Below are 20823 nucleotides of genomic sequence, written 5' to 3' on the forward strand. Positions count from 1 at the left end.
TATTCTAGCAACAATATTAGATAGATAGATAGATAAATTCTATTACTTCTAATCAATATTCTAAAAAGAGTTAGATATTAAAAATATTGAATATAAAGGCTTTTAAATATTCTAAAAGTTTAAATCCTATTTATTCTAATTTCTAATCAATATTCTAAAAAGATTTAATAATACAAACGCTTTAAATATTCTAAAAAGTTTTTGATTATTAACCGAGCAGTTGCTATAGATTGATGATTCTTATTACTTTTAATAAATATTCTAAAAATATTTGGAAAAATAAAATATTGAACACAAATTTAATATCTTTTTTCTTTATAAATAAATACTGAAAAACTAACATATCTATCTTTTCAATTTATTTTGAATATTAAGAATATAAATAAAAAGTTATTAAAATTTTTATTTTTTTAATTGAAAAAAATATAAAAATACAAAAAATTTTAATTATTTATTTATTATTTTTAAATTGGTTATGTTTAAATAAATTTTATAATTTAGCCAATTTGAAAATGAAATTAATTTATAAACTTCATTTATAGTAAGTGAAAGAAGGGAATAATTTTAATAGTTTTTAAGTATATTCATAAGAATTAGTAACAGTTATGTTAACATCTTGCTCTCTTCTTTCTTTTAATAATTTAGTTTACTCTCCTTCATGATTTGGAGAAACTAAATGTATTTCTATCAACCTTTTTTCATTGAAGAAGAGGTGATTAAATAAATCTACTATGTCTTATTTTTAAATGGTGTCTAAATCAGCTATTAATCTATCTAAAATGTCAAAATATTCTTACTATCCCTCTATAATATCATTATAATATCTAGCTTCTTCATAGATATTGAGGAATTTTTACTTATATTAGGTGCGAATAGATTCGATAAACTTTTTGAAGTCTTCTTCAGATAAATCTTGAATAGTTTATTTCATTGATTCTAAAAATACCTAAATCCTGCTTGACAAGTATTCTGGGGATTTTGTGCTTGATTGAATTAAAAAGGTGATGCCTGATATTTTGTGAATTGATTTAATACCTGCTTGCACAATATAACCAAGTTATTCCTTTGTTCTCAACTGAGAAAATGCAGGCTATTTTAGTATATTATGAAGCACTCTCAATTAATTGCTTGTTTTAAAAATTAAATGTTTAGCTTCTGAGCTTCTTTATTCTAATTTTTCATCATAGAATTAAAAGGCAGTATAACATGCAGAGTTTATTTGGTCTTTTGTTAAAATCTATTCGTAAATAACTGGTTTATCTTTTTCAATTTGTACTGTTCTTCCGTAGAATATTTCCTCTTTAGGAAGCACAGATCTCTTTCCTTTTGCCTTATTTTAATTTTCAAAGAATAATTTTTCTGCATCTTAGGCAAGAGAAATAGATTCTTGCTTTTCGAAATTACCAATGAATGACCATTCGAATCTGATAGAATCTAAATTGTGCTCATGATAATATTTGTAGAGATTTATTATTTTATCAATAGGAGTTTATTAAATGAAATCAAGCTAATCAGTTATACAATTGTAGTTGTAATCGATGAGCGAATGGAAGTGGTTGCTGACAGTCTAATAGGGTGCTTGCAAGGTATAATTTTTTAATGAAATTTCTTTTTTTTGTATAAACATTTTGAATTTGTCTTCGAAATCTGATTTTTCTTCGGGATTGACATAAGGGGGATTTTCATGAAAATCAATTAGCATTTGTAAAAAATGGCGAGTGTATACAGGTATGGAGTCGTTGAAACCATCAACTTTGTACTTATAGTATATCTCAGAAGCTGACCTTTGATCAATAATATTAGCCTAAGAAGCTAAGTATTGCATTTCTCTAATCCTGTCTTTAAATAATTAAATGTAAATATTTTGCAAAACTTGATTCTAAACTCCGTTCAGATATTCATTGTCTTATTTCCAGTAGATATGAAGTTCTATTTCTCCCTTTGGAGTTTTAAACTTGTTATCCTACTTAAACCACACTCTAGTCCTATCATTTTCGAGTATTATTTTCGGTTCTGTCAAGAATTCATCTTCTATTGGTAGTTAAACCAAAGACTTAGGAAGGAATGGATTCTTTTCAGGCAATCCAAGTACCTTATGGGATTTCTTAAAATCAATTGAAGGATTTTCAAAAATATTTCTCACTTATTAGCTTATGTCTTCAATATTATAAGCTGTTCCATAGACAGGTTCAATCAATTGGCATTCCTAAATAATTTGTAAAGTACTTGTTTTATTTGAATACATAAAATTAAATTACGCTTTAGAGTGTTTTAGACAAATTAGCAATTCTCAAATTTTCAACTGTTACTTAAGACAAGTATTTATTAATTTCTTCTTCATTATATTCTTCCATAATGTAAGAGCTACTTAAAATGTCTTCATAAGGGTATTCGCCCATTTTGCGACTGAGTAAAACTGCTTAATTAACAGGATTCTATCTTTCTTTGAACTAAAAGGTAAGCTATTTGATTTATTTCATTTCATCCCAAACCCATTTCTAAACTGGAGTTGTCTTTATGATTTAAATATATTTAGCTACAATATTTAGAACTTTATCAATATTATTTTAACCATGTGGAGTTAAAATAATCTCTACATATAATTCAGAATACAATTTCAAGTAATCACTAATACCACTAGTTAGCTCATAAGCTAAATTTTCATCTATCAGCAAAGACAGAAGAGAGTTTTTTCCTTCATGTCCCAGCAAATGAGATAAATACTCCAAAGATTTGTGCTTATAACTATTTTAGTGATAATCCACAACCCAACCTAATTATAACTAGTGACTCTCAGATACTGGAACCATCTTTTGTAATTTTAAAAAAATAGTTAAAAAATAATTCTTAAAAAAAATTTTGTGTCTAGAATCATTTTATAAATTCTTTAATTAAATAATTTAAGCGTTTTTTATAAACAAATTTTATTAATTTATTTGTTTAAAAATTAAATAAGATCTATTGAGTTAATTAATTTTAATATACTACCTTAATATATTTTGCAAGTTCTTCTTTCCCAAAAGGAATTTCTTTATAAGACAAAGCTTGAATGTTTGAATTAGGAATATTTTCAAAATATTTAGCTGCTAATTCCTCTAGCTTTGAAAGGGTTTCGTTTGAGTAAAGGACTAGTTTCATTTAGTTTGCAGAGTAATACTTTTTGTGAAACTCTATTAAATTTTAGCGAACATTAGGTTTATTGAGTGTTTCAAGATTTCCTGTACCAAATTTGTTATAGACACTACCTTATTTGCATGTGTGCCTATGTATTTGATAAATACGACGAGAATCTGAATTGAAGTTCTTTTTATTTTCGTTCTCGATTGCATTCATTTCTCTTTCCGTGCACGATTCTGTGAAAAGAGGTGCTGTAAAAAATTAAGAAAATCTATCTAAAGCTCCTTCAAATGCTTCACCATTGGCACAAGAAAAATGGTAAACTGTATTTAAAGGGCCAGTTGAAGCATTTTATGTGCCTGCATGTTTATTCAAATAAGATTTGTACTCGCTCTCAACTGGATACTTTTCAGTTCCAAGGAATAGCATATGTTCGCAAAAGTGAGCAAGACCTTGATACTCAATAGGATCTTCTAAATTACCTACCTATACATTCATTGAGCATGCAGATTTATCAGCTTCTTAATCGCTAATAAGCAAACAATCCAATTCATTCTTTAACAATTAAACAATGCGATATTGTGCCTTATCATTTTAGCTTTGATTTATATTAATATTGAGGTTTTTAAGTTATGACATACTCATTACAAGTTTAAAAGGAGATAAAAGTTTTTGCTTGTGTATTTAAATTGGTTTTCTTAGTTTCTAAAAAATAAGCATTCTGAATTAAAATCTGTTTTTTTTTCTACAAAATTAATAAATATAAATATTGATTTGTTAACAAATAAATACCAGAGTAAATCTTAATTTATTAGAATTGATAATTAATCTAATTACAGAATAATCATTTGTTTTTTTTGCTTAATGAATTTTCTTGGTACTTACTCCTATTTTTATATTTTATGATAGGTTTTTAGATTTTATTTAATAAGTATCCTAATATATTTTTACTTAAATAATTTTTTAAACTATTTTTTAAAGTTTGTTTGATTAATATATTTCAAATAAAATAAATAAAGTTTAATATTTTGTTGATAAAAAGAAAAAATAATAAGTTTTTTAAAGTTAGCTAAATACATTTTTTATTTTTTTTTTCATTTACCATAATCTATTTTGTAATTTTATATAAAAATTTAATAATAGCGATTGCTAATGGTTATTTTTTTAATATCAATGAGAATAAAAAACAAGAGAAAACAATTACTTTCAATAAATTTATAAGTTTTATTATTTTAGCATAATTTTCATATTAGGAAAGAGGTTTTTGAAGTTTCTTTTTTCATTTGTTTTAAATTAATCCATTATTTAGAAAATAAAAAAATTTCTTTACAATTTATAAATAATTTTTGTGAAATATTTATGGACGGACAGACAAAAAAACAGAAAATACTATCAGAAAATTTATAATTTTAATATTAATTATTTGACAAGTAAATTTCATCAGTAAAGAAGCTTTTGAAGTTTCTTTCTTCCTTAGATTGTTAAAGTGTGGGCAGCTCCGAGTTAAGAAAATATATCTATTAGCAACTTATTGGCCTTTTTATTTTCCCAATTTCTATCAATTTAAATGATCTATTTTTTTGGATTCAAAAGAATTTATTTAGTAAATAAACAAATAAATTATATATTTACCAAGAATAGATTTTCAATAGCGTCTTCGTGAAGATTTTTCTTAACTTAATACTCAGCTAAGTTGAAAATAAGTTGAGGGTTTTTAGGATTTTTTTCAATTAATTCTTTCAATCTATCTATTTCTGGGTCATCTGATAATTTCTTTTTTAAAGCTTCTAAAATATCTTCAGCTTTCTTCATTAACAACTAAATCTGTTTTTAAAGAATCAAGTTTTTAACTTTTATGCAATTTCTTTAAAAATAATTATTTTTATTAACACAATTTGGCTTTACGAATGAGTTTATAACAATTTAGTTAAATTAATATAAATTGTATTTTTTACTTCTTCATCCTTGGCTTCTTCAGAATATTTGGTACGAATTTCATTTAAATATTTCAAAGCATCTTGCTTGTTTCCTTCTTTTGCAGCGATTACACTTAACTAGCTAATAAGTCTACCACCGTATTTATTTTTATAAATTTCATTGTCAAGGAGCTGTTTTTTTATTTAAAATTAATTTAGCTTATTATTAATTTTTAAATATTTTTACAGATTGAATAATAGCCTTAGCCTCATTTAATTTGGTGTCATTTTCTATGAAAGTAGAAGCCAAAGCTAACTTATCTTTTACGTCATCTTCTTAGGGTGTAAGTCCAGCTACTTATTTAACAGTTTCAAAGAAGGCATTTAATTCTGCCTCATCTATACCGCCAACAAATCCATCAATAGCATTTTTATTTGAAATCAAATAAACAGTTGGAATTGATTAAATTTGTAAAGCAGTTGCTAATTGGGGGAATTTATCGATATTTAGCTTAACTAATTTCCATTTTCCTTAGGATTTTGCTGCTTGTTACTCAAGGATAGGAGTTAATTTTTAGCAAGGTTAGCACCAACTTTTATTTACAAAAAATTGAGTATAAATTTAATTTATCTATCAGCCATAAAAGATACATACTCTGCATAGCAATCTAAAACAACTGGAATAGGTGAATCCAAAACAACATTTTGCCATTCATCTTGTTTTTGCAAATCGTAAATCTATGCAATTAAAACACTCTTAAAAAATACTCATTTAAATGATAAATTTAAATTACTGGAGTATCTTTACTTTTAACTTCAGTTTCGTAAAATTGTTAAGCTTATTGCTTCAATTTAGCCATAGTTTCTTCAGAGTATTTGCCATCTCCTTGGCTAAATTAGAATTTCTAAATATAAACAATTGTTAGATAAATCAAAATTATAGTTAAATTATTAGTGCGAAATGAATCATAAGCAAATTACAGGCAATTGATTAATAGATATATTTGAAAGTCCTGAAATAAGCTTATTGTTTCTTCTAAAAATAGAATTATTCTTAAAAGCTGATCCTAACAACTATAAACCTTTTCTCATTTTAATGCTTTATATCTTTATTTTTTAGTTTAATTTATTTAAGATATTATCAAAATTTGATGTAAATATTTATAATTTGTATCAGCAATCTAAGAATATTCTATGCTTAATAAATCATAAAAATGAATATCTTAAATCAATATTTATCTTATCTTTTATCAAAAGTGTTTTTTTAAATTGAAACTTGATAAATAAAATAAATTAAATTGAAGTATTTAGAATAAAATAAATATTTTATTTTACTTTTCTTTTAAAATTGATTGTTTACTTTAAATAATTTAGTAAAATAATGGAATGTTGTAAATAATAAAAATATTTATCAGTTTAAAGCTAAAATTAAGCTTTATATTCTAAGTTGTTTTACTACTTAAAAACATATCTAATATGTTATTGCTTATTTAATAAAAAGATTATTTGTAACAAATATTTTTATTTTATTAATATAAAATTTTAAATTAAACGCAAAATAATTTTGCATCTTTTTATTGTCTTTTTTTGGTAGTTTGTTTACTTCTTCTTGTTATTTATTATTATCATTTAACTGCTAATTCTGCAATATAATATAAAAAATATTAATTAAACAAATTTTTCGAAAATTAATTCTGTAAAAATAACAAATTAAATTCTAGTAATAAGATTTAAAAATAAATTATTGAAATTGTTAAAAAACTGAGAAATTAAAGTAATTAACTGCTTCTATCATTTTAAATTATTATATTTTAAAAAATAAATTTTTTTTTAATACAAATAAAAATCTAGTTTGTTTTGATTATTAATGTGGTAAAATTAGATTGATATTAATTTTTTATATAAAATAATAAATTAATTATTTTTAACTGCTTTGTATAATTTATTCCATATACCTAAAATATCTATGTCTTTTTGTCTCTTTTTGTTTTAAAAAGCTGGAAAGATTTTTTGATAAAAATAGATAAATTATAAAATTAAATTTTATAAATATTAATCTGATTTTAATGGTAAAAATTGCAGAGAGAAAATAAAAAAGCAAAAAATTTAATTAAACGCATTGCTTGTATTTTGTATTAGATTTGTAATAAAAGACATAAAGTTTTGTTCTAAATTTTAGTAAAAATCTAAAAATACTAAGCACAATTAATAAAATAATCAATATGAGGATGTGAAGAGTGTGCTCAAATGAATGCGAATGATAAATTTCGCTTTTTAGAGTGATAGATATTTTAAATTTTATTTATCAGTTGATTAGTAAAAAGAAATCAAATTTAAAATTTGGTGACCAAAAGATAGAGTTTCTTCCCTCTCTTTTTAGTATTTAATTTTGATTTTGCAAAAAGTGATTTTTTAAATCATTGAAAATTAATAAATAAATTTATTTGTTAAATTATTATTTGATTCTTTATTTAGATGGATTTTCAATAATTTAGCAGCAAGCAAAAAAGCGAATCACATGACTATTTTATGAAAATTCTTACAATAGTAATTTCTTCATAATTAAATATCTATTTGCTATTTGCAATCATTCATCCATACATACATAAATAAATATTCTTTGATAAATGAATTATCAGTAAGAAATCGAAGAAACTAATTAGCAAATACATTAAATAAATTTATTATAAAAATCAAAGAAAAAACAAATAAACAAACAAACAACATAAATTAATATTAAAAATTATACTTTCTTACATATTGCTGAAATATAGATTTATTAAAAAAAAATTATAAATATTATATTTACTTATTTACTCCGCAAACTGCAAAAGATTTGCCTTCGCAAATAAAACAAAGTTAAAGAACATCAAGCAAGGAAATTTTAAATTTATTTATTTATTTTGAGCTGAACTAAGCAATTTATAAAGCAAGATGGATAATGAAGAGAAGTCTTCTCACCAGGAAAATATAGAAAAATAATCAGTTGATTAGTAGGACTCTAATTTTCATTAATAAGAAGATAGCAGCTCCAATAGAGAAAGAAACTTTAGTGAATTTATAAATAATTATAACGATGGCGGAGGCGGAGGAGGAGGAGATGATATAAATAAGAAACAGCATAATGATGTGAACATGAATATTTCTTAATTAAACAATAATGACTTAATTAAAGACCTTGAACATGAAAATAATCATTCAGTTTTAAATTCATCCTAAAAGTCTGATGTTTTAAGTCAGCCTGCAATCAGTACAGGCAAGAAGCCTCCTTTGAATTCTGGAAAAAATGAGTAAAAGAAAGAAATCAATCATGTAGAATAATCATCATAAAAGAAAAAACCAATTTTATTATCCAAAGATGAGCAAGAAAAACTAAAAAATAGTTTAAATATATTTGATTAAATGTTATAAAATAAGAAAAGTACCAATTAAATAGCATCACGCAAAAATAGCACTTCGTCCACAAATTCTTATAAAGGTGCAAAACAAACAAGCATTAATACTTCAAGAAGCAATAATTAGTCAGGAATTAAAGCTGTTATAAATGAACCTGAATTAGCTGAAGGTATTTTGAATGGTAAGATTTCTCTTGGGAGCAATTTAAAATAATAAATTCAAAATTTAAATTCAAATGGAAAGAAAAGTGGCCCACCAAGCAGTGCTGGAGAAAGTGGAATCACAACTCCTACAAGAAAAAATAATTTAAACAACCAAATTTCAATTACAAATTTCAATAATTTATTCTAATAAAATAAAAATAATAATAGTAATACTAGCAATATTAGTATAGCAAATAGCGAATCTTAAGAGTTTAACTTTACTAAAAATGATCCTGAGGATGAATTGGGTTTTCATTTAGTTTCAAACTAATATAACTCTCTTCGCAAGAAAATAGGCAATCTGAATTTTTCTGCATCTAAATAAAATGATGAGATTAAATGCAATTAGCTTACTATTGTTATCAATAATAGTGCTGAAAAGCAAAACAATAACAGTGTAAGACCAAACTCAGCTAGAACACATCCTGCTGGACAGTAACAATAACAACAAGGATCAACATAATAAAATAATATATAACAATCTTAAACGAACATTTAGAATTATGCCAAGTAACTTAAAATAGATAGAAGCAAAGAAGAATAAAAGCTTAGAGACTTATAAAATGAGCTTAGCAAAATCAATACAGCTTAAGATTAGTATAAAAGCGAGGTTAATGATATTCATTATAAATGCAATGAAAGAATCAACGAGTTTGAGAGAGATTTTGAAAAGTTACATTTAGCTTTTATCAATTATAAAAGAGAATGTGATTAAACTATGTTTGATAAAGACCAGTTAATTCAGCAACTAAGATAAGAGCTTAGCTAAAAGAATGATAAACTGCTATAATAACAATTTTAATATAGATAGTCTTTTTATTATAATTAGTACTAAATGAATTTGTAAGACATGGCTGTTGGAGATAATACTAATACTAATAATAATAGTATTAGCTAACTTGTTTCAGGTGTTATAATAAATGCTAATAATCCAAATAATCCTAATCTTATTCATAATAATTAAATTAGCTCAAGTAATGATGGAGGAGATATTTCACCAATTGCAATTATCCCTAATGATAAATAACCTAATAGTATATTTAATAGCAAGGAACCAATTATTATAAACAAAAGACTGAATTTGGATACTGAAGGAGGAGGTGATGAGGAAGATCAAGAAATTATGCAAGCTTTTGCAGAATAGGGGCTTTTAAAGAATTTAAACTGGTAAGGTAAAGGATAATTAGTTGGTGCTCAACAAAAAGCGTTATAGATAAGATAAAATTATCTTAAATAAATCCTAGGAGAATTGGAATATCAACAAATTTGTGAAATGGAAAAGATATTTGATGAAATTATGAGAGATAATAAATCAGTTTAAGATTTGAGAATGAAATATTCAAACATCTTGGAAGAGTTAATTAAAAAGTTGCACTAATTTAAGGATAAACATGAGGTGCTCTAGCAGTAGTTGAATGAATTGTAATAGAATTGTGTTAAATTAAGAGAAGAAAACCAGAAAATATCAAATGAATACAAGAAATAGATGCAAAAGTTAAACGAGTTGAAGGAGAGATTAGAAAAGGTCATTACTGAAAGAGATCAAACCTGCCTCTTGCTAAATAGATATGAAAAGAAAGAAATCATAACTATTAAAGAGTTACAGATGGAGTACCACAAAAAGGAAGAAGACTTGATTTAATGTTAAGAAGAAGTGGATAGCCTCAAAAATTAAATTGATTAATTGCTTGGTATAGTTGGTATGTTTGATTCTGAAAAAGAGCTAGCAAAACAAATGCACAATGAAAGTATTCAATAGTTTAGCATCGTTTTGAACAAGTATGATGACTTTATTATAAGACTCTTCTAAGACTATTGTCACTTTGAAGATAATATAACATAAAATATTTCTTCTCTTTTGAGTGAAATTATCATTAATGTCCACTCGAAGGATATTTTGGATAGATATGAGTCAATCAAACGTAGCATAGCTTAAATTTACAATAAAGGAAGAAACAATATTCAAAATGTAAATAATCCTTCCTCGTTACCTCCATTGAATACACAAATGCCTAATAGCTATAATATCCCTGGCAATAGAGATAGCATAAGATCTTATTCTCCACTTCTTATTACTAATTAGCTATTAAACTAAAACATTCCACCTTAATAAAATATTAATATGTAGAGCTCTTTCTTACAGAATACTAGTGGGTTAGTGAATGGTCAGTTTATTACGAACAATGTAAATAAAAGCAGTGATTATTAATACTCTTGCAGTAGTTTAGACAAGAACCCAACACATCCTCAAATTGAAGATGAAGAGGAAGAAGATGTGAATGAAGTGAATAATTTAGAAATCAGCCAGAGAAGATAGAGAAGAAGGGATCTAGAGGATGAAATATCTAATTTGAAAGGATAGTTGGCAGAATTAGAAAAAAAGAATAATCAATTGGTCACTGAAAGGATGCACGATTATGATTAAATGAAGGAACACGAGTAAAGAGTGGAGCTATTTAAATCAAAACTTGAGTAAAAAATTACATAGCTCAAAGAAAAAGAGAAATAATTCATTCAAATGGTTAGACAGATCACTCCAGAAATTGACTTGAAAGATAAAGACGAAATTGATTACTTCGAAATTAAGAATTAAATTGTCAAAAAAATACAGTAAGACTTAATTATGCAGTAATAGCAAAGCTCTTTGAGCAGCATTTTGTAATAGAATCAAGATAATTAATCAGAAACATTAAGTGGAGCGGGTGTTTAAAAGTATTTGCAGGAGTTAAACAATTCTATTTAGTAAATTAAACAAATATCTTATAACACTAATTAAATTTTGAGCAATACAACAGCAAGTGTAGTTAATCCAGTAACTATGACTAACTTTTTGAATACTGAAAGATCGTTTGCTTTGAATTCACCGAATAAATGCAATTGCTTTAAGGGAGACAAAAGTATGATTAACCACACTCATAATAACCTCAATAATATTGTTCCTCATACCATATTTATTAATCCATCACCAGTTTTGCCTTCATAAGCAAGACTCATGAATCATAGCTAAAAACCATCAAACTAATCTTAATAAAACTTTTAATATGACCAAATGAGTAATTACAATAACTGCATAGCTTCAAATTAACAATAAAATTTAAATGGATTCTTACACCCTAATTTTAACATTCATAATAGTACTCAGCCGAATAGTAATATTGGAAATAGCAATGCTAATCATAACAATAATAACAATAATTAGCTAATGAACACATCATTTTTGACTAACTCTAATTAATATAATAGTGTCTATCACTTGAATAACAATACGTTTGTCAAAGAGGAAGAAGAAAACTAAGCAGAAAATGGTAATTAGCATAATCTAAACATAAAATGCTTTGACGATGAATTTAGCAGTAATAATAATTAAATGACTTAAAATAATTACACAGAAAATGATGAAAATTCTTCGAATTGCAAGAAATTTAGCTCTAATTAAAAGGAAATTGAAAGCGATATGGATTAACCTTAAGCTGGGTCTAGTGGAGGTAAAAATGGAATTTCAAATGAAGACCACGAGATCGTTATGATGATGCAAAACTGTCCTTATCACTAAAATCTTATCAACAATAACTAATTCGAAAATCATGTTTGCAAAGAAAATACTGAATAAATATCTTAATATACTGATTTGGTTGCTGCTTCATAATAGCAACAGATCCAAATAAACACTCTTATGGTTTAGCTTCAAAAGAGCTTAAAACTAATTTGTGATTTAAATGATAGAAATATCATAGAAAAGAAGAAGCTGTAATAAAGTATATCATCAGATGTTTAGAATAACACTGATAACAATATCGATGATGATGAAAGCACATTCTATATTTAAGTTAGAGAAAATATTATTGAAATGAAGGTAGAAGAAGCTTTAAAAAAGAAATATGCTGAATTCGATTAAATTAGAGATATAGTTTAGTGCTAGGAGAATATAAAGTTGGCTCAAAATGAGCTTTCTGAAAAATAAAAATTGCTTGATTCTCTTAGCGATTAGCTTAAAATTGATTAGGAATTATTAATGAAAGAAAGGTAAAAGCTTTAAGAAGAAACAGTTTAATTTGAAGAAAAACAAAATAAATTGACAGAAGAAATATTGAAATAGTAGTAAGAATATAAAGAGAAGTATGATAAGTACCTGTAAGATTTCTAAGAGTATTAGAATTTGATGAAATAGTTAAGTATTCAGAAGGTAGCTCAGGAGGAGCTGTAAAATTAACTAAGTCTTAGAAGCAGCTTGATCAAAGAGTAATAAGAATAGCTTGAGAAACATTTATTAAATTTGACTGAGTAGCAGCAATAACTAAAAGACATCATTGTCTAGTTTGATAAGAAAAAAGAAGATAAGAATTAGTTAATAGAGTATTTCTAAGCTCAATGTGAGAAATAAGAAGAAGAGATCAAATAAATCAAACAAAAATATGAAGAAATTTAAAAACTGAGCTAAGATATTAATTTAGAAAAAGAAATTGTCAAAAGAGAACATGCACAATGCTAAAATTCATAGAACTAAATAGATATTGTTAGGAGTGATTACTAGAATAAAATTTCTGAGACTAATAATTCTAATAAAAAGGAATTAGAGGCTTTGAATTTAGCTCTATAGGAAAAGAATGAGCGCATAGCTGAATAGAAAGAAATGATTAAAAGCTTAAATTAAACTATTAAAAGTCTTGAGAGTAAAATAGAAAATCTATCAATAAAATCTGATAATTATGATGAAACTAAATAAAAACTGGAATAAAAGAATGAGGAATTAATTTTACTGAAGCAGCAAGTAGCCTAAGAATAAAAGGAAAAATAAATTTTCTTAAATCAATTAAATGATTTAAAGAGCATAGATGAGAAAAACCAAAATAACTTTACAAAGAAAGAGGAGTAATATCAACAAAAAATAAATGAACTTTAGCTGTAATTCTAAAATGAGATCAAGACAGAGTCTGCTCAAATTAATAAATTGAGAGATGAATATTAAACTAAGATAGATGAAATGAAAGAAAAATACTTTGAGTCCTCTTAAAAGATGAAAGAAGCTGAACAAATAAGCTAATTCAAAGAAGAATAAATAAAATAGCTGTAAATTAGCTTGGAAAGCGAACAAAATAACAGAAAAGAAGAAAAGCAAACTCTTTAAAAGTATTTTGAAGAATAGTTCGCTGCTATTATATCTCACCTAAAAGAAGATAATGAAAAGCTTAAATAGCTTCATGAAAATCACTCTGTTGTATAGCTCAATGAAAAAGAATAAGATTTCATTTAATTAAAGACGAATTATGCTTTGATCGAACAACAAGCTGACATTCTTAAGAGCCTAATGCAAAATGAAATTGCCTAGAAAAAAAATTAAAGCTAGTTAAATTTAAGTAATTTAACAGTTTTACAACTTTTTGAAACATTTATCTAGCTTAATGCATCTGAAAAACAGAACTTAGAAGAAGAAATTTAGAAATTAAAAATTTCTCATACTGAAAAAGATAGCAAATACCTACTTTTAACAGAAGATTTTGCTAAATACAAAGATTAAATAGCTACTGAGATCAGCAATTTGAAAGAAAAATCTCATAAAAATGATTATTAGACTGAATTAATCAACCAATTAGAATAGAAAAATGCAAAAGTTAAACAGAAATGCTCTTAATTATAAGAAAAACTGCAAGAAACGGAAAATCAGTTAAAAAGCTAAATATTTGAATTAGAAAAATAACACTAAACCTAAATCGAGAGCTTAAACAGTAAAATTTTATAAATTGAACAGGAAAAAACAGATGCAATAAAATAAATTGAATAAAGCAAGAATTAAGAGATTGCTTCAAATTTGCTAATGACTAATTAAAAAATATCTAATCTTGAAGAATAATTCAAATAAAAATTAGCAGATTTTGAAAATATCTAAAATTCTTAAAAAAAGCAGAAGAAAAAAATTTAAAAAGAAGAGAGCTATTTAAATTAAGAAAGTGGAAATGATTTAGAAGATTAAGAAAGACAGATAAAGTAATTAGAAGATGCATATTAGAAGCTTATGGAGTAACACGAAAGAAATCAAACAGAGCAGCAATAAGAAATGAAAAGATAATATGATAATATTGAAGAACAAATTAGAGAAAATTTGCAGAAATAGATGTAATTAATGTAAGAAAAATATGAGAGAAGCATGGTTATTTATGAAAATTAGATTAAAGAAGAATAATCAAAGTACAGAGAATTACGCTAATCACACGAGATTGCTATAAAGAACTTAAATGATTTGCATTTCAGTTAGCAAAAAACTGTTCTTGACTAGAGTAATGAAAAAGTTGACTTGTTGAAGTAGTAATTAAGTAAATATGAAGAGTTGTTTTAGAAGTCTGTTGAGGAGTAAAAATAATAATTTGAAAGAATTTCTTAATCCGAAATTTAGAAAGGAATAATTAATGTAGAAAGCGAGTATAAATTATAGATTCAATCACTATAAGACAAGCTGAGCCATGCTATGGAGAAAATGCAAGATTGTGAGTAGCTTCTTAAAAAGAAAGAAGAGCAGGAAAAAAATTTAATTGAAGAATATGATAAAAAAATAGTTTAAGTTTTATAAAATGATATTGCCTGTTTGTAGGAAAGCTTGATAAACTAATCAAAACAAAATATGAAGGAGCTATCATAAATATAAAATGCTTAGAAAGAAATAGGTGAAATATAAGAAACAATCAAGTAATAGAAAATATAGGAAAATAATTTAAAAGATTTGATTTAACAACATTTTTCGAATATCCAAACTTCCCTTTAGGCTGTAAAAGATGAAAGTATCAAAAATTAAAGTCATTAACTATAAGAGAAGTGCAATGAAATTCACTAGAAAATATTGAGTCTTTTAGAAAGTAAACATCTTTTAGAAAATAAACATGCTGTTGCCTCTGAAGAAGCAGAAGAAAATTAAAAGCTAGCTAAAGAATCTAAAGAAATGATAATATCTTTGAATTAAAAGATATCTGAGAAGGAAGCTCAAATAAGTTAGCTTAATTTCAAATGCGAGTCTTTGAATTGCTAAATTGAGCAAATAAAAGAACTCAAAAAATTAGTTGAAAGTCAAAAAGATGATGTCATAGCTGACTTAAAAAATCGCTTGTAAGAATAACTCACAGATTTAACATCTCAAAATAAAAATGACAAAGCCCTTAAAAATGAAGAAGAAAAAAATATTGCCCTTCAGTAAAATATTGAAGACCTTAAAAGCTAAGTTGATAATTATAAAATTAAAGTTTCTGAGCTTGAAACATAAATAAAATACGAATTATAAATGCTCAATGAGAAGAAGCAAGATCTAGAAAATGCAAACAAACGTTTTAGAGAGGAAAACAAACAGTTAAAGGAGTAAATTGAAAAATTAAATTCAAATTATCAAGAGAATAAAGTTGCAAATGATAGTGTTACTAAACTACAAACGGAGTTAAATTAAAAGATTAATGAAATAGATCATTTAAAAGAATAAATTATAAATTAAGATAAGCAATTTAAGACAGAAAAAATGGAATTAGAAAATAGATTTAATTAAATGAAAGAAACTTTAACAAAAAACGAATAGAAAATGAAATAGTTAGAAGAGAAATCAGAAATAGAATTACAAAAATTATAAGCAAAAAAATAAAAAATTAGCACAATTATAGAAGAAGCAAAAGCGAAATCAGATGAAATCATTCTTTTAAAAAATGAATAAATAAAAATTTAAGCTTAGTATGATAATATCTCTAACTAATTAGAAAAATCTATTAATGAAAAAAATGAGTTATCACAAAAAATTTAGAATATGAGCTAGCAAAGAGACAGTTTGGAAGAATAGAGAAATTAAATAAAAGAATAATTTAATACTTTAAAAGAGACTTTAAAGCACACTGAGAGCAAATTGGAATTAGTACAAAAAGAGTTAGAGTAGGCAAAACAAGAAAAAACTTCAATTTAAGCTCAGTCAAGTGAAAAAATTAAATCACTTAATGACTCTATGGTTAATGAATTCTCTTCTTAGAATTAAATAATTGAATAGCTTAAAGATTAAATAAGTAGATTAAGTTAAATTCAGCAAAAGCAGTAGGAAAAGATTTAGGAAGTGGAAAATATTTCTGAAATTAAAAAGAAATCTGATTAGATAGAAAGCAACAACAACTCTCTTTAACAATAGATATTCCGTATGCAAGAAGAAAAGGAGCAAATAACTTTACAGACTAGCGATTTAAATTTAAAATTGGAAGAATAAAGAAAGCTTTATTTGAATTTGGTTGAAGAAAACGGTAAAAATAAAGAAACAATAAGATCTCTTGAGGAGAAATTAAGTTCTGAATAGCTAAGACTCCAAAAAGAAGTAGACTAGCATGAATAATTAAAGTCACGCTATGAATAAATTCAATTAAATTTAGAAAATGCTAAAATATAGAATAAGGAATTAGAAATTTTGAATTAAAGTAAAGAAAATAGGACTAAAGAGCTGCAGGAGTAATACGAAAATTCAATGAGAAAGTACGAAAAGTAAAAACAAAACAATTAAGAATTGAAATTAAAAACTGTAGAATAAGAAAAATACTTAAACTAAGCTTAAATATAGATTAAAGATTTTGAAGAATAATTGAGATAAATGCAATTAAATAAAAGGAGTGAAGAGGATAAAATTTTAATCTTAAATAAGCAAATAGAAGAATTAAAAGAAGAAATAAAATAATTAATTCTAAAAAATGAGGTCCTCAATCAAAAAATTACATCTGTTTCAAATTTAGAGAATTCAGATCACTCTTAAAAAATAGGAGAGCTATAGTAAATATTAAAAAATGATTACATTTCAAAACAGGAATATGAGGTCATATGTAAGAAATTGGAGTAAAAAAATAAGGATTGTTTAGACTTAGAATAAAGATTCGAGAGAGAATCATAGAATTATGAGTAAAATCTTAAAAAAATTGAAGAAAAATTTTAAAAGTAGTAATAACTGACTGAATAAAAGTATTCTGAAATGCAGGATAATAATGAAATTTAGCACAAAAAGTCACTAGAGTAGCTTAAAGAAAAGCATGAAAAGCTCATGTAATAATAGCAGGTATCATTTGAAGAAGAGAAAGAAGGTCTTTAAAAGAAATTTAATCTTCTTAAAGAAAAGCTAACTAACTCTGAAGACCAAATTTCTTAAGTAGAGTAAGAAAAACAAAAAATAATATCTTAAAACAAAAGCAAGATTTAAGAGTATAACGAATAATAACTTGCCTAAGAGTAAATTATCAAAAATTTGCAAGAAAGCATCAAATAAAACTTGTAAAAAATGACCGAATAAGAAGAATTAATTAAAAAGCAATAAAAGCAAGTTAAAAATTCTGAGGAAATTATTGATTAATAAAAACAATAGATTGATGAATTGTAAAAATCTCTTAAACAAACCTAAGCTGAAAACGAAAAATAAATGTAAGAACAGATTAACAATCTCAATTAAAAGATAAGTATCAAAGAATCTGAATGTACAAATTTACAGTAGTAACTTATTTAAATTGAATAAAAAATGAAAGAAGAGAATTAAAGTCTTGTTGCTGATTACGAAAAGTAAATTAAAACTTTAAAAGATGAATTAGATTTAATAACTAGAGAAGTAACAGCTTAAAAGGAATAAGAAAAATCTTAGCAAGAGCAAATCAACAAATTAGAAAGCTAGTTAAATGAATTAACGAAAGAAAATTAAGAAAAAATTGCATAAATTGAATAAATTAAAGATGAAGACTTAAAAATAATTCAAACTCTCAAAAATGAAATATAAGAATTGGAATCAAGTATATCAAACAATAAACAATAAATTGAAACATCTACTAATTAATATCAATCAGAACTGACAAAGCTAAAAGAAGATAGTGAGTAAAAATTAGAACTAAAATCAGCTGAAATTTAAAAGCTTCAAGAGAATATTGCAATTTTAACTAAACAAATAGAGGAAGAGCAAAAATAGAAGACTGAATTAATTAATTAGCATTAAAGCGAAATACAAAACAAAGAAAAAGAGTTAGCAAATTTCCAAAATAGCAATTCTATTTAAATAAAAAATTTAGAAGAATAGCTAATACAAAGTTAGAAAGAATTAGATGAAAAAAAATAAATTCTATCTTAGCTTGAAGAAAGATAAAAGGAAAGTGAGTTAAGTATTAAGTAGCTCTAAGAAAAGCTGAGTCAAAAATAAGAAGAAGTAGTACATTTATAAACAACTTAAAATGCTACTAAAGAAGAAAAGATTTCTATTCTACTTTCTCAAATTCAAGAATTAGAAAAATAATTATCAGATTCTAAATCAGAAATGAAAAATAAAAACTAACTAAGCGAAGCCAGCTTGAACGAAGCTAAGGAAAAAATAACTATTCTAGAATAAAAATATTCCAATTTATAAAAAAACTATTCTTTGCTTGAAAGTGAGCTAAAATAAGCTTTGGAAAAGAGCAAAAAAGAAAAAGATGAGCTTATTTAAACCCACTAATAAGAATTATCTTAAGTATAAAAGGAATTTATTACATTAAATTCATAAATTGAAAAGAATAAAATTGATATGATAGAGAAAGATTCATAAATTAAAAGAATAAGCATTGAGCATGATGAGACTTAAAAGTAGTTGGAGTCTCTCAAATAAAAATACTAACAATCTCTTGAGCAGCTACAACTAAAAGAATCAGAAATAACTTAATTAAAGAAATAAATGCAATTAGACAAATACGAAGCACTATCACAAATTGAGCAGCTTAAAAGAGAACAAAATAATTAAATTGATTAAATTAATAAGGAGTATCAAGAAAAAATTCAAAAGCTTTAATCTGAATTGTAGAAAGGCAACGATGAAGCTTAAAAACTAAGACAATAAATCGAAAGTCTGTAAGCTATCTCATAAGGATCAAGCAACGAAATGTAGAATCTCATTTAAAAAATGAAAGAGTAACAAGAAGAGAATGTAAAAAGTAATCAATCAATTGCTGAATTGCAATCTCAATTAGTAAAGAGTAATCTTCAAGCAAACGAATTAAATTAAAAAATATCTAAATTAGAGTCCAAACTACAATCAACAGAGAACTTTATTGATGCCTTAAAGAAACAAGAAAACTAATCCTCAAAAAGTAACTTTGGAAGAATAAAAAAAATAGGAGTTCTCACAATAGATATTCTTGATGGTTTTTTAATTATGTATCAGAATCTCGTTAGGACTCACTCTAATGCTGATATTTCTTCCAAGCATAACACGTTTAATTTCAATTCAATAATTACTACTTTTAAGGGAATCAAAAGTTAAATTTATTCTAAGGGAGAGAGTAGTGCAAAGCAATTACTCGAGCAAATAAATCTCTTTAAAAAATCAAAAACATTTGAAATTATCTCTTGTGATGCAATTATAGAAAGCTTTTCTAGTGATTTCTTATAAATTTAGTAAGTCTATTAGCAACTTGAAAAGTTCCATGATAGCCTCAAGTTATTCTTAAATATTAGTTGATAATCTTAAAAGCTAGTAAATAAAAAACAACTCTAAAAATTTTATGAAAATTGATAGATTAATTTTCTCAACATTCAAAAACTCTAAGATGACATTAAATATAAATTAATAACTAACTTACCTTATTGCCTCAGTAATTTCCCATTTAAAAGATATACCAAAATTAAGAGGATAAATCTTGGCATTGAAATTCCGCTGACTGCTGGCTAGGTACATCATTTCATAAGATTTCAATTAGCCTTTTTTAAAAAATTAAATCCCTCTTTCATAATTTTTTAAAAATTACGAATTGAAGATTGATAGAAATACAGTAAGAGGAAATATTGAACTGAAAGAATTCAAAAAGATTTATCTAATCAATGGATTTATCCTTAAATTTAAATTTATAACTTACAGAAAATTGGAGAATTAACCCAAATTTTGATAATAAAAAACAATACTAAATTTTGGAAAGTAATAAATAATAAAATAATCTTAAATTAAATTATATTAAATATATTCAATAATAAATAATAAATAAATAAATAAATCTATTCATTAATTTTTTATGTAAAATTTATAAATTTAAGAAAGCTAATATTAGGTTATTTCATGTAAATATATATAAATGTATTTATATTAATAAATTTGTTATATTTTATTTTACAAGTCTCTAATACTTCTAAAATAAATCCTTCAAACCACTTATTTTTTTATTATAATGCTTTTTGAATGTTTAATTTGAGTAAAATTCAAA

General features: G+C 24.8%; 3 protein-coding genes across 3 annotated transcripts; 1 reads left to right on the forward strand and 2 right to left on the reverse strand. All coding sequences in view use genetic code 6, as the record gives it.

Annotated features, from left to right (window-relative positions):
- Nucleotides 1-484: 484 nt before the first annotated feature.
- TTHERM_00101300 (insulysin, insulin-degrading enzyme) lies at nucleotides 485-3864 on the reverse strand. Its single transcript, XM_001012179.2, has 3 exons — nucleotides 2989-3864; nucleotides 2259-2810; nucleotides 485-2206 (listed from the first exon to the last, which is right to left on the reverse strand). The coding sequence occupies exons 1-3, from the start codon at nucleotides 3835-3837 to the stop codon at nucleotides 533-535; spliced, it is 3075 nt and encodes a 1024-aa protein (XP_001012179.2). The 5' UTR covers nucleotides 3838-3864; the 3' UTR covers nucleotides 485-532.
- A 693-nt stretch (nucleotides 3865-4557) lies between these two features.
- On the reverse strand, nucleotides 4558-6125 carry TTHERM_00101310 (thioredoxin; the record flags this gene model as incomplete). Its single annotated transcript, XM_001012180.3, has 7 exons — nucleotides 4558-4689; nucleotides 4750-4941; nucleotides 5073-5225; nucleotides 5281-5626; nucleotides 5689-5771; nucleotides 5828-5938; nucleotides 6015-6125. 7 exons carry the CDS (start codon nucleotides 6123-6125, stop codon nucleotides 4558-4560), a joined length of 1128 nt encoding a protein of 375 aa, XP_001012180.2.
- Nucleotides 6126-7967: 1842 nt separating this feature from the next.
- TTHERM_00101320 (hypothetical protein) lies at nucleotides 7968-20087 on the forward strand (the record flags this gene model as incomplete). Its single annotated transcript, XM_001012181.1, has 1 exon — nucleotides 7968-20087. One exon carries the CDS (start codon nucleotides 7968-7970, stop codon nucleotides 20085-20087), a length of 12120 nt encoding a protein of 4039 aa, XP_001012181.1.
- Between the last annotated feature and the right edge of the window lie 736 nt (nucleotides 20088-20823).

Source organism: Tetrahymena thermophila, assembly GCF_000189635.1.
Source record: "Tetrahymena thermophila SB210 genomic scaffold scf_8254716, whole genome shotgun sequence".
Taxonomy (NCBI): domain Eukaryota; phylum Ciliophora; class Oligohymenophorea; order Hymenostomatida; family Tetrahymenidae; genus Tetrahymena; species Tetrahymena thermophila.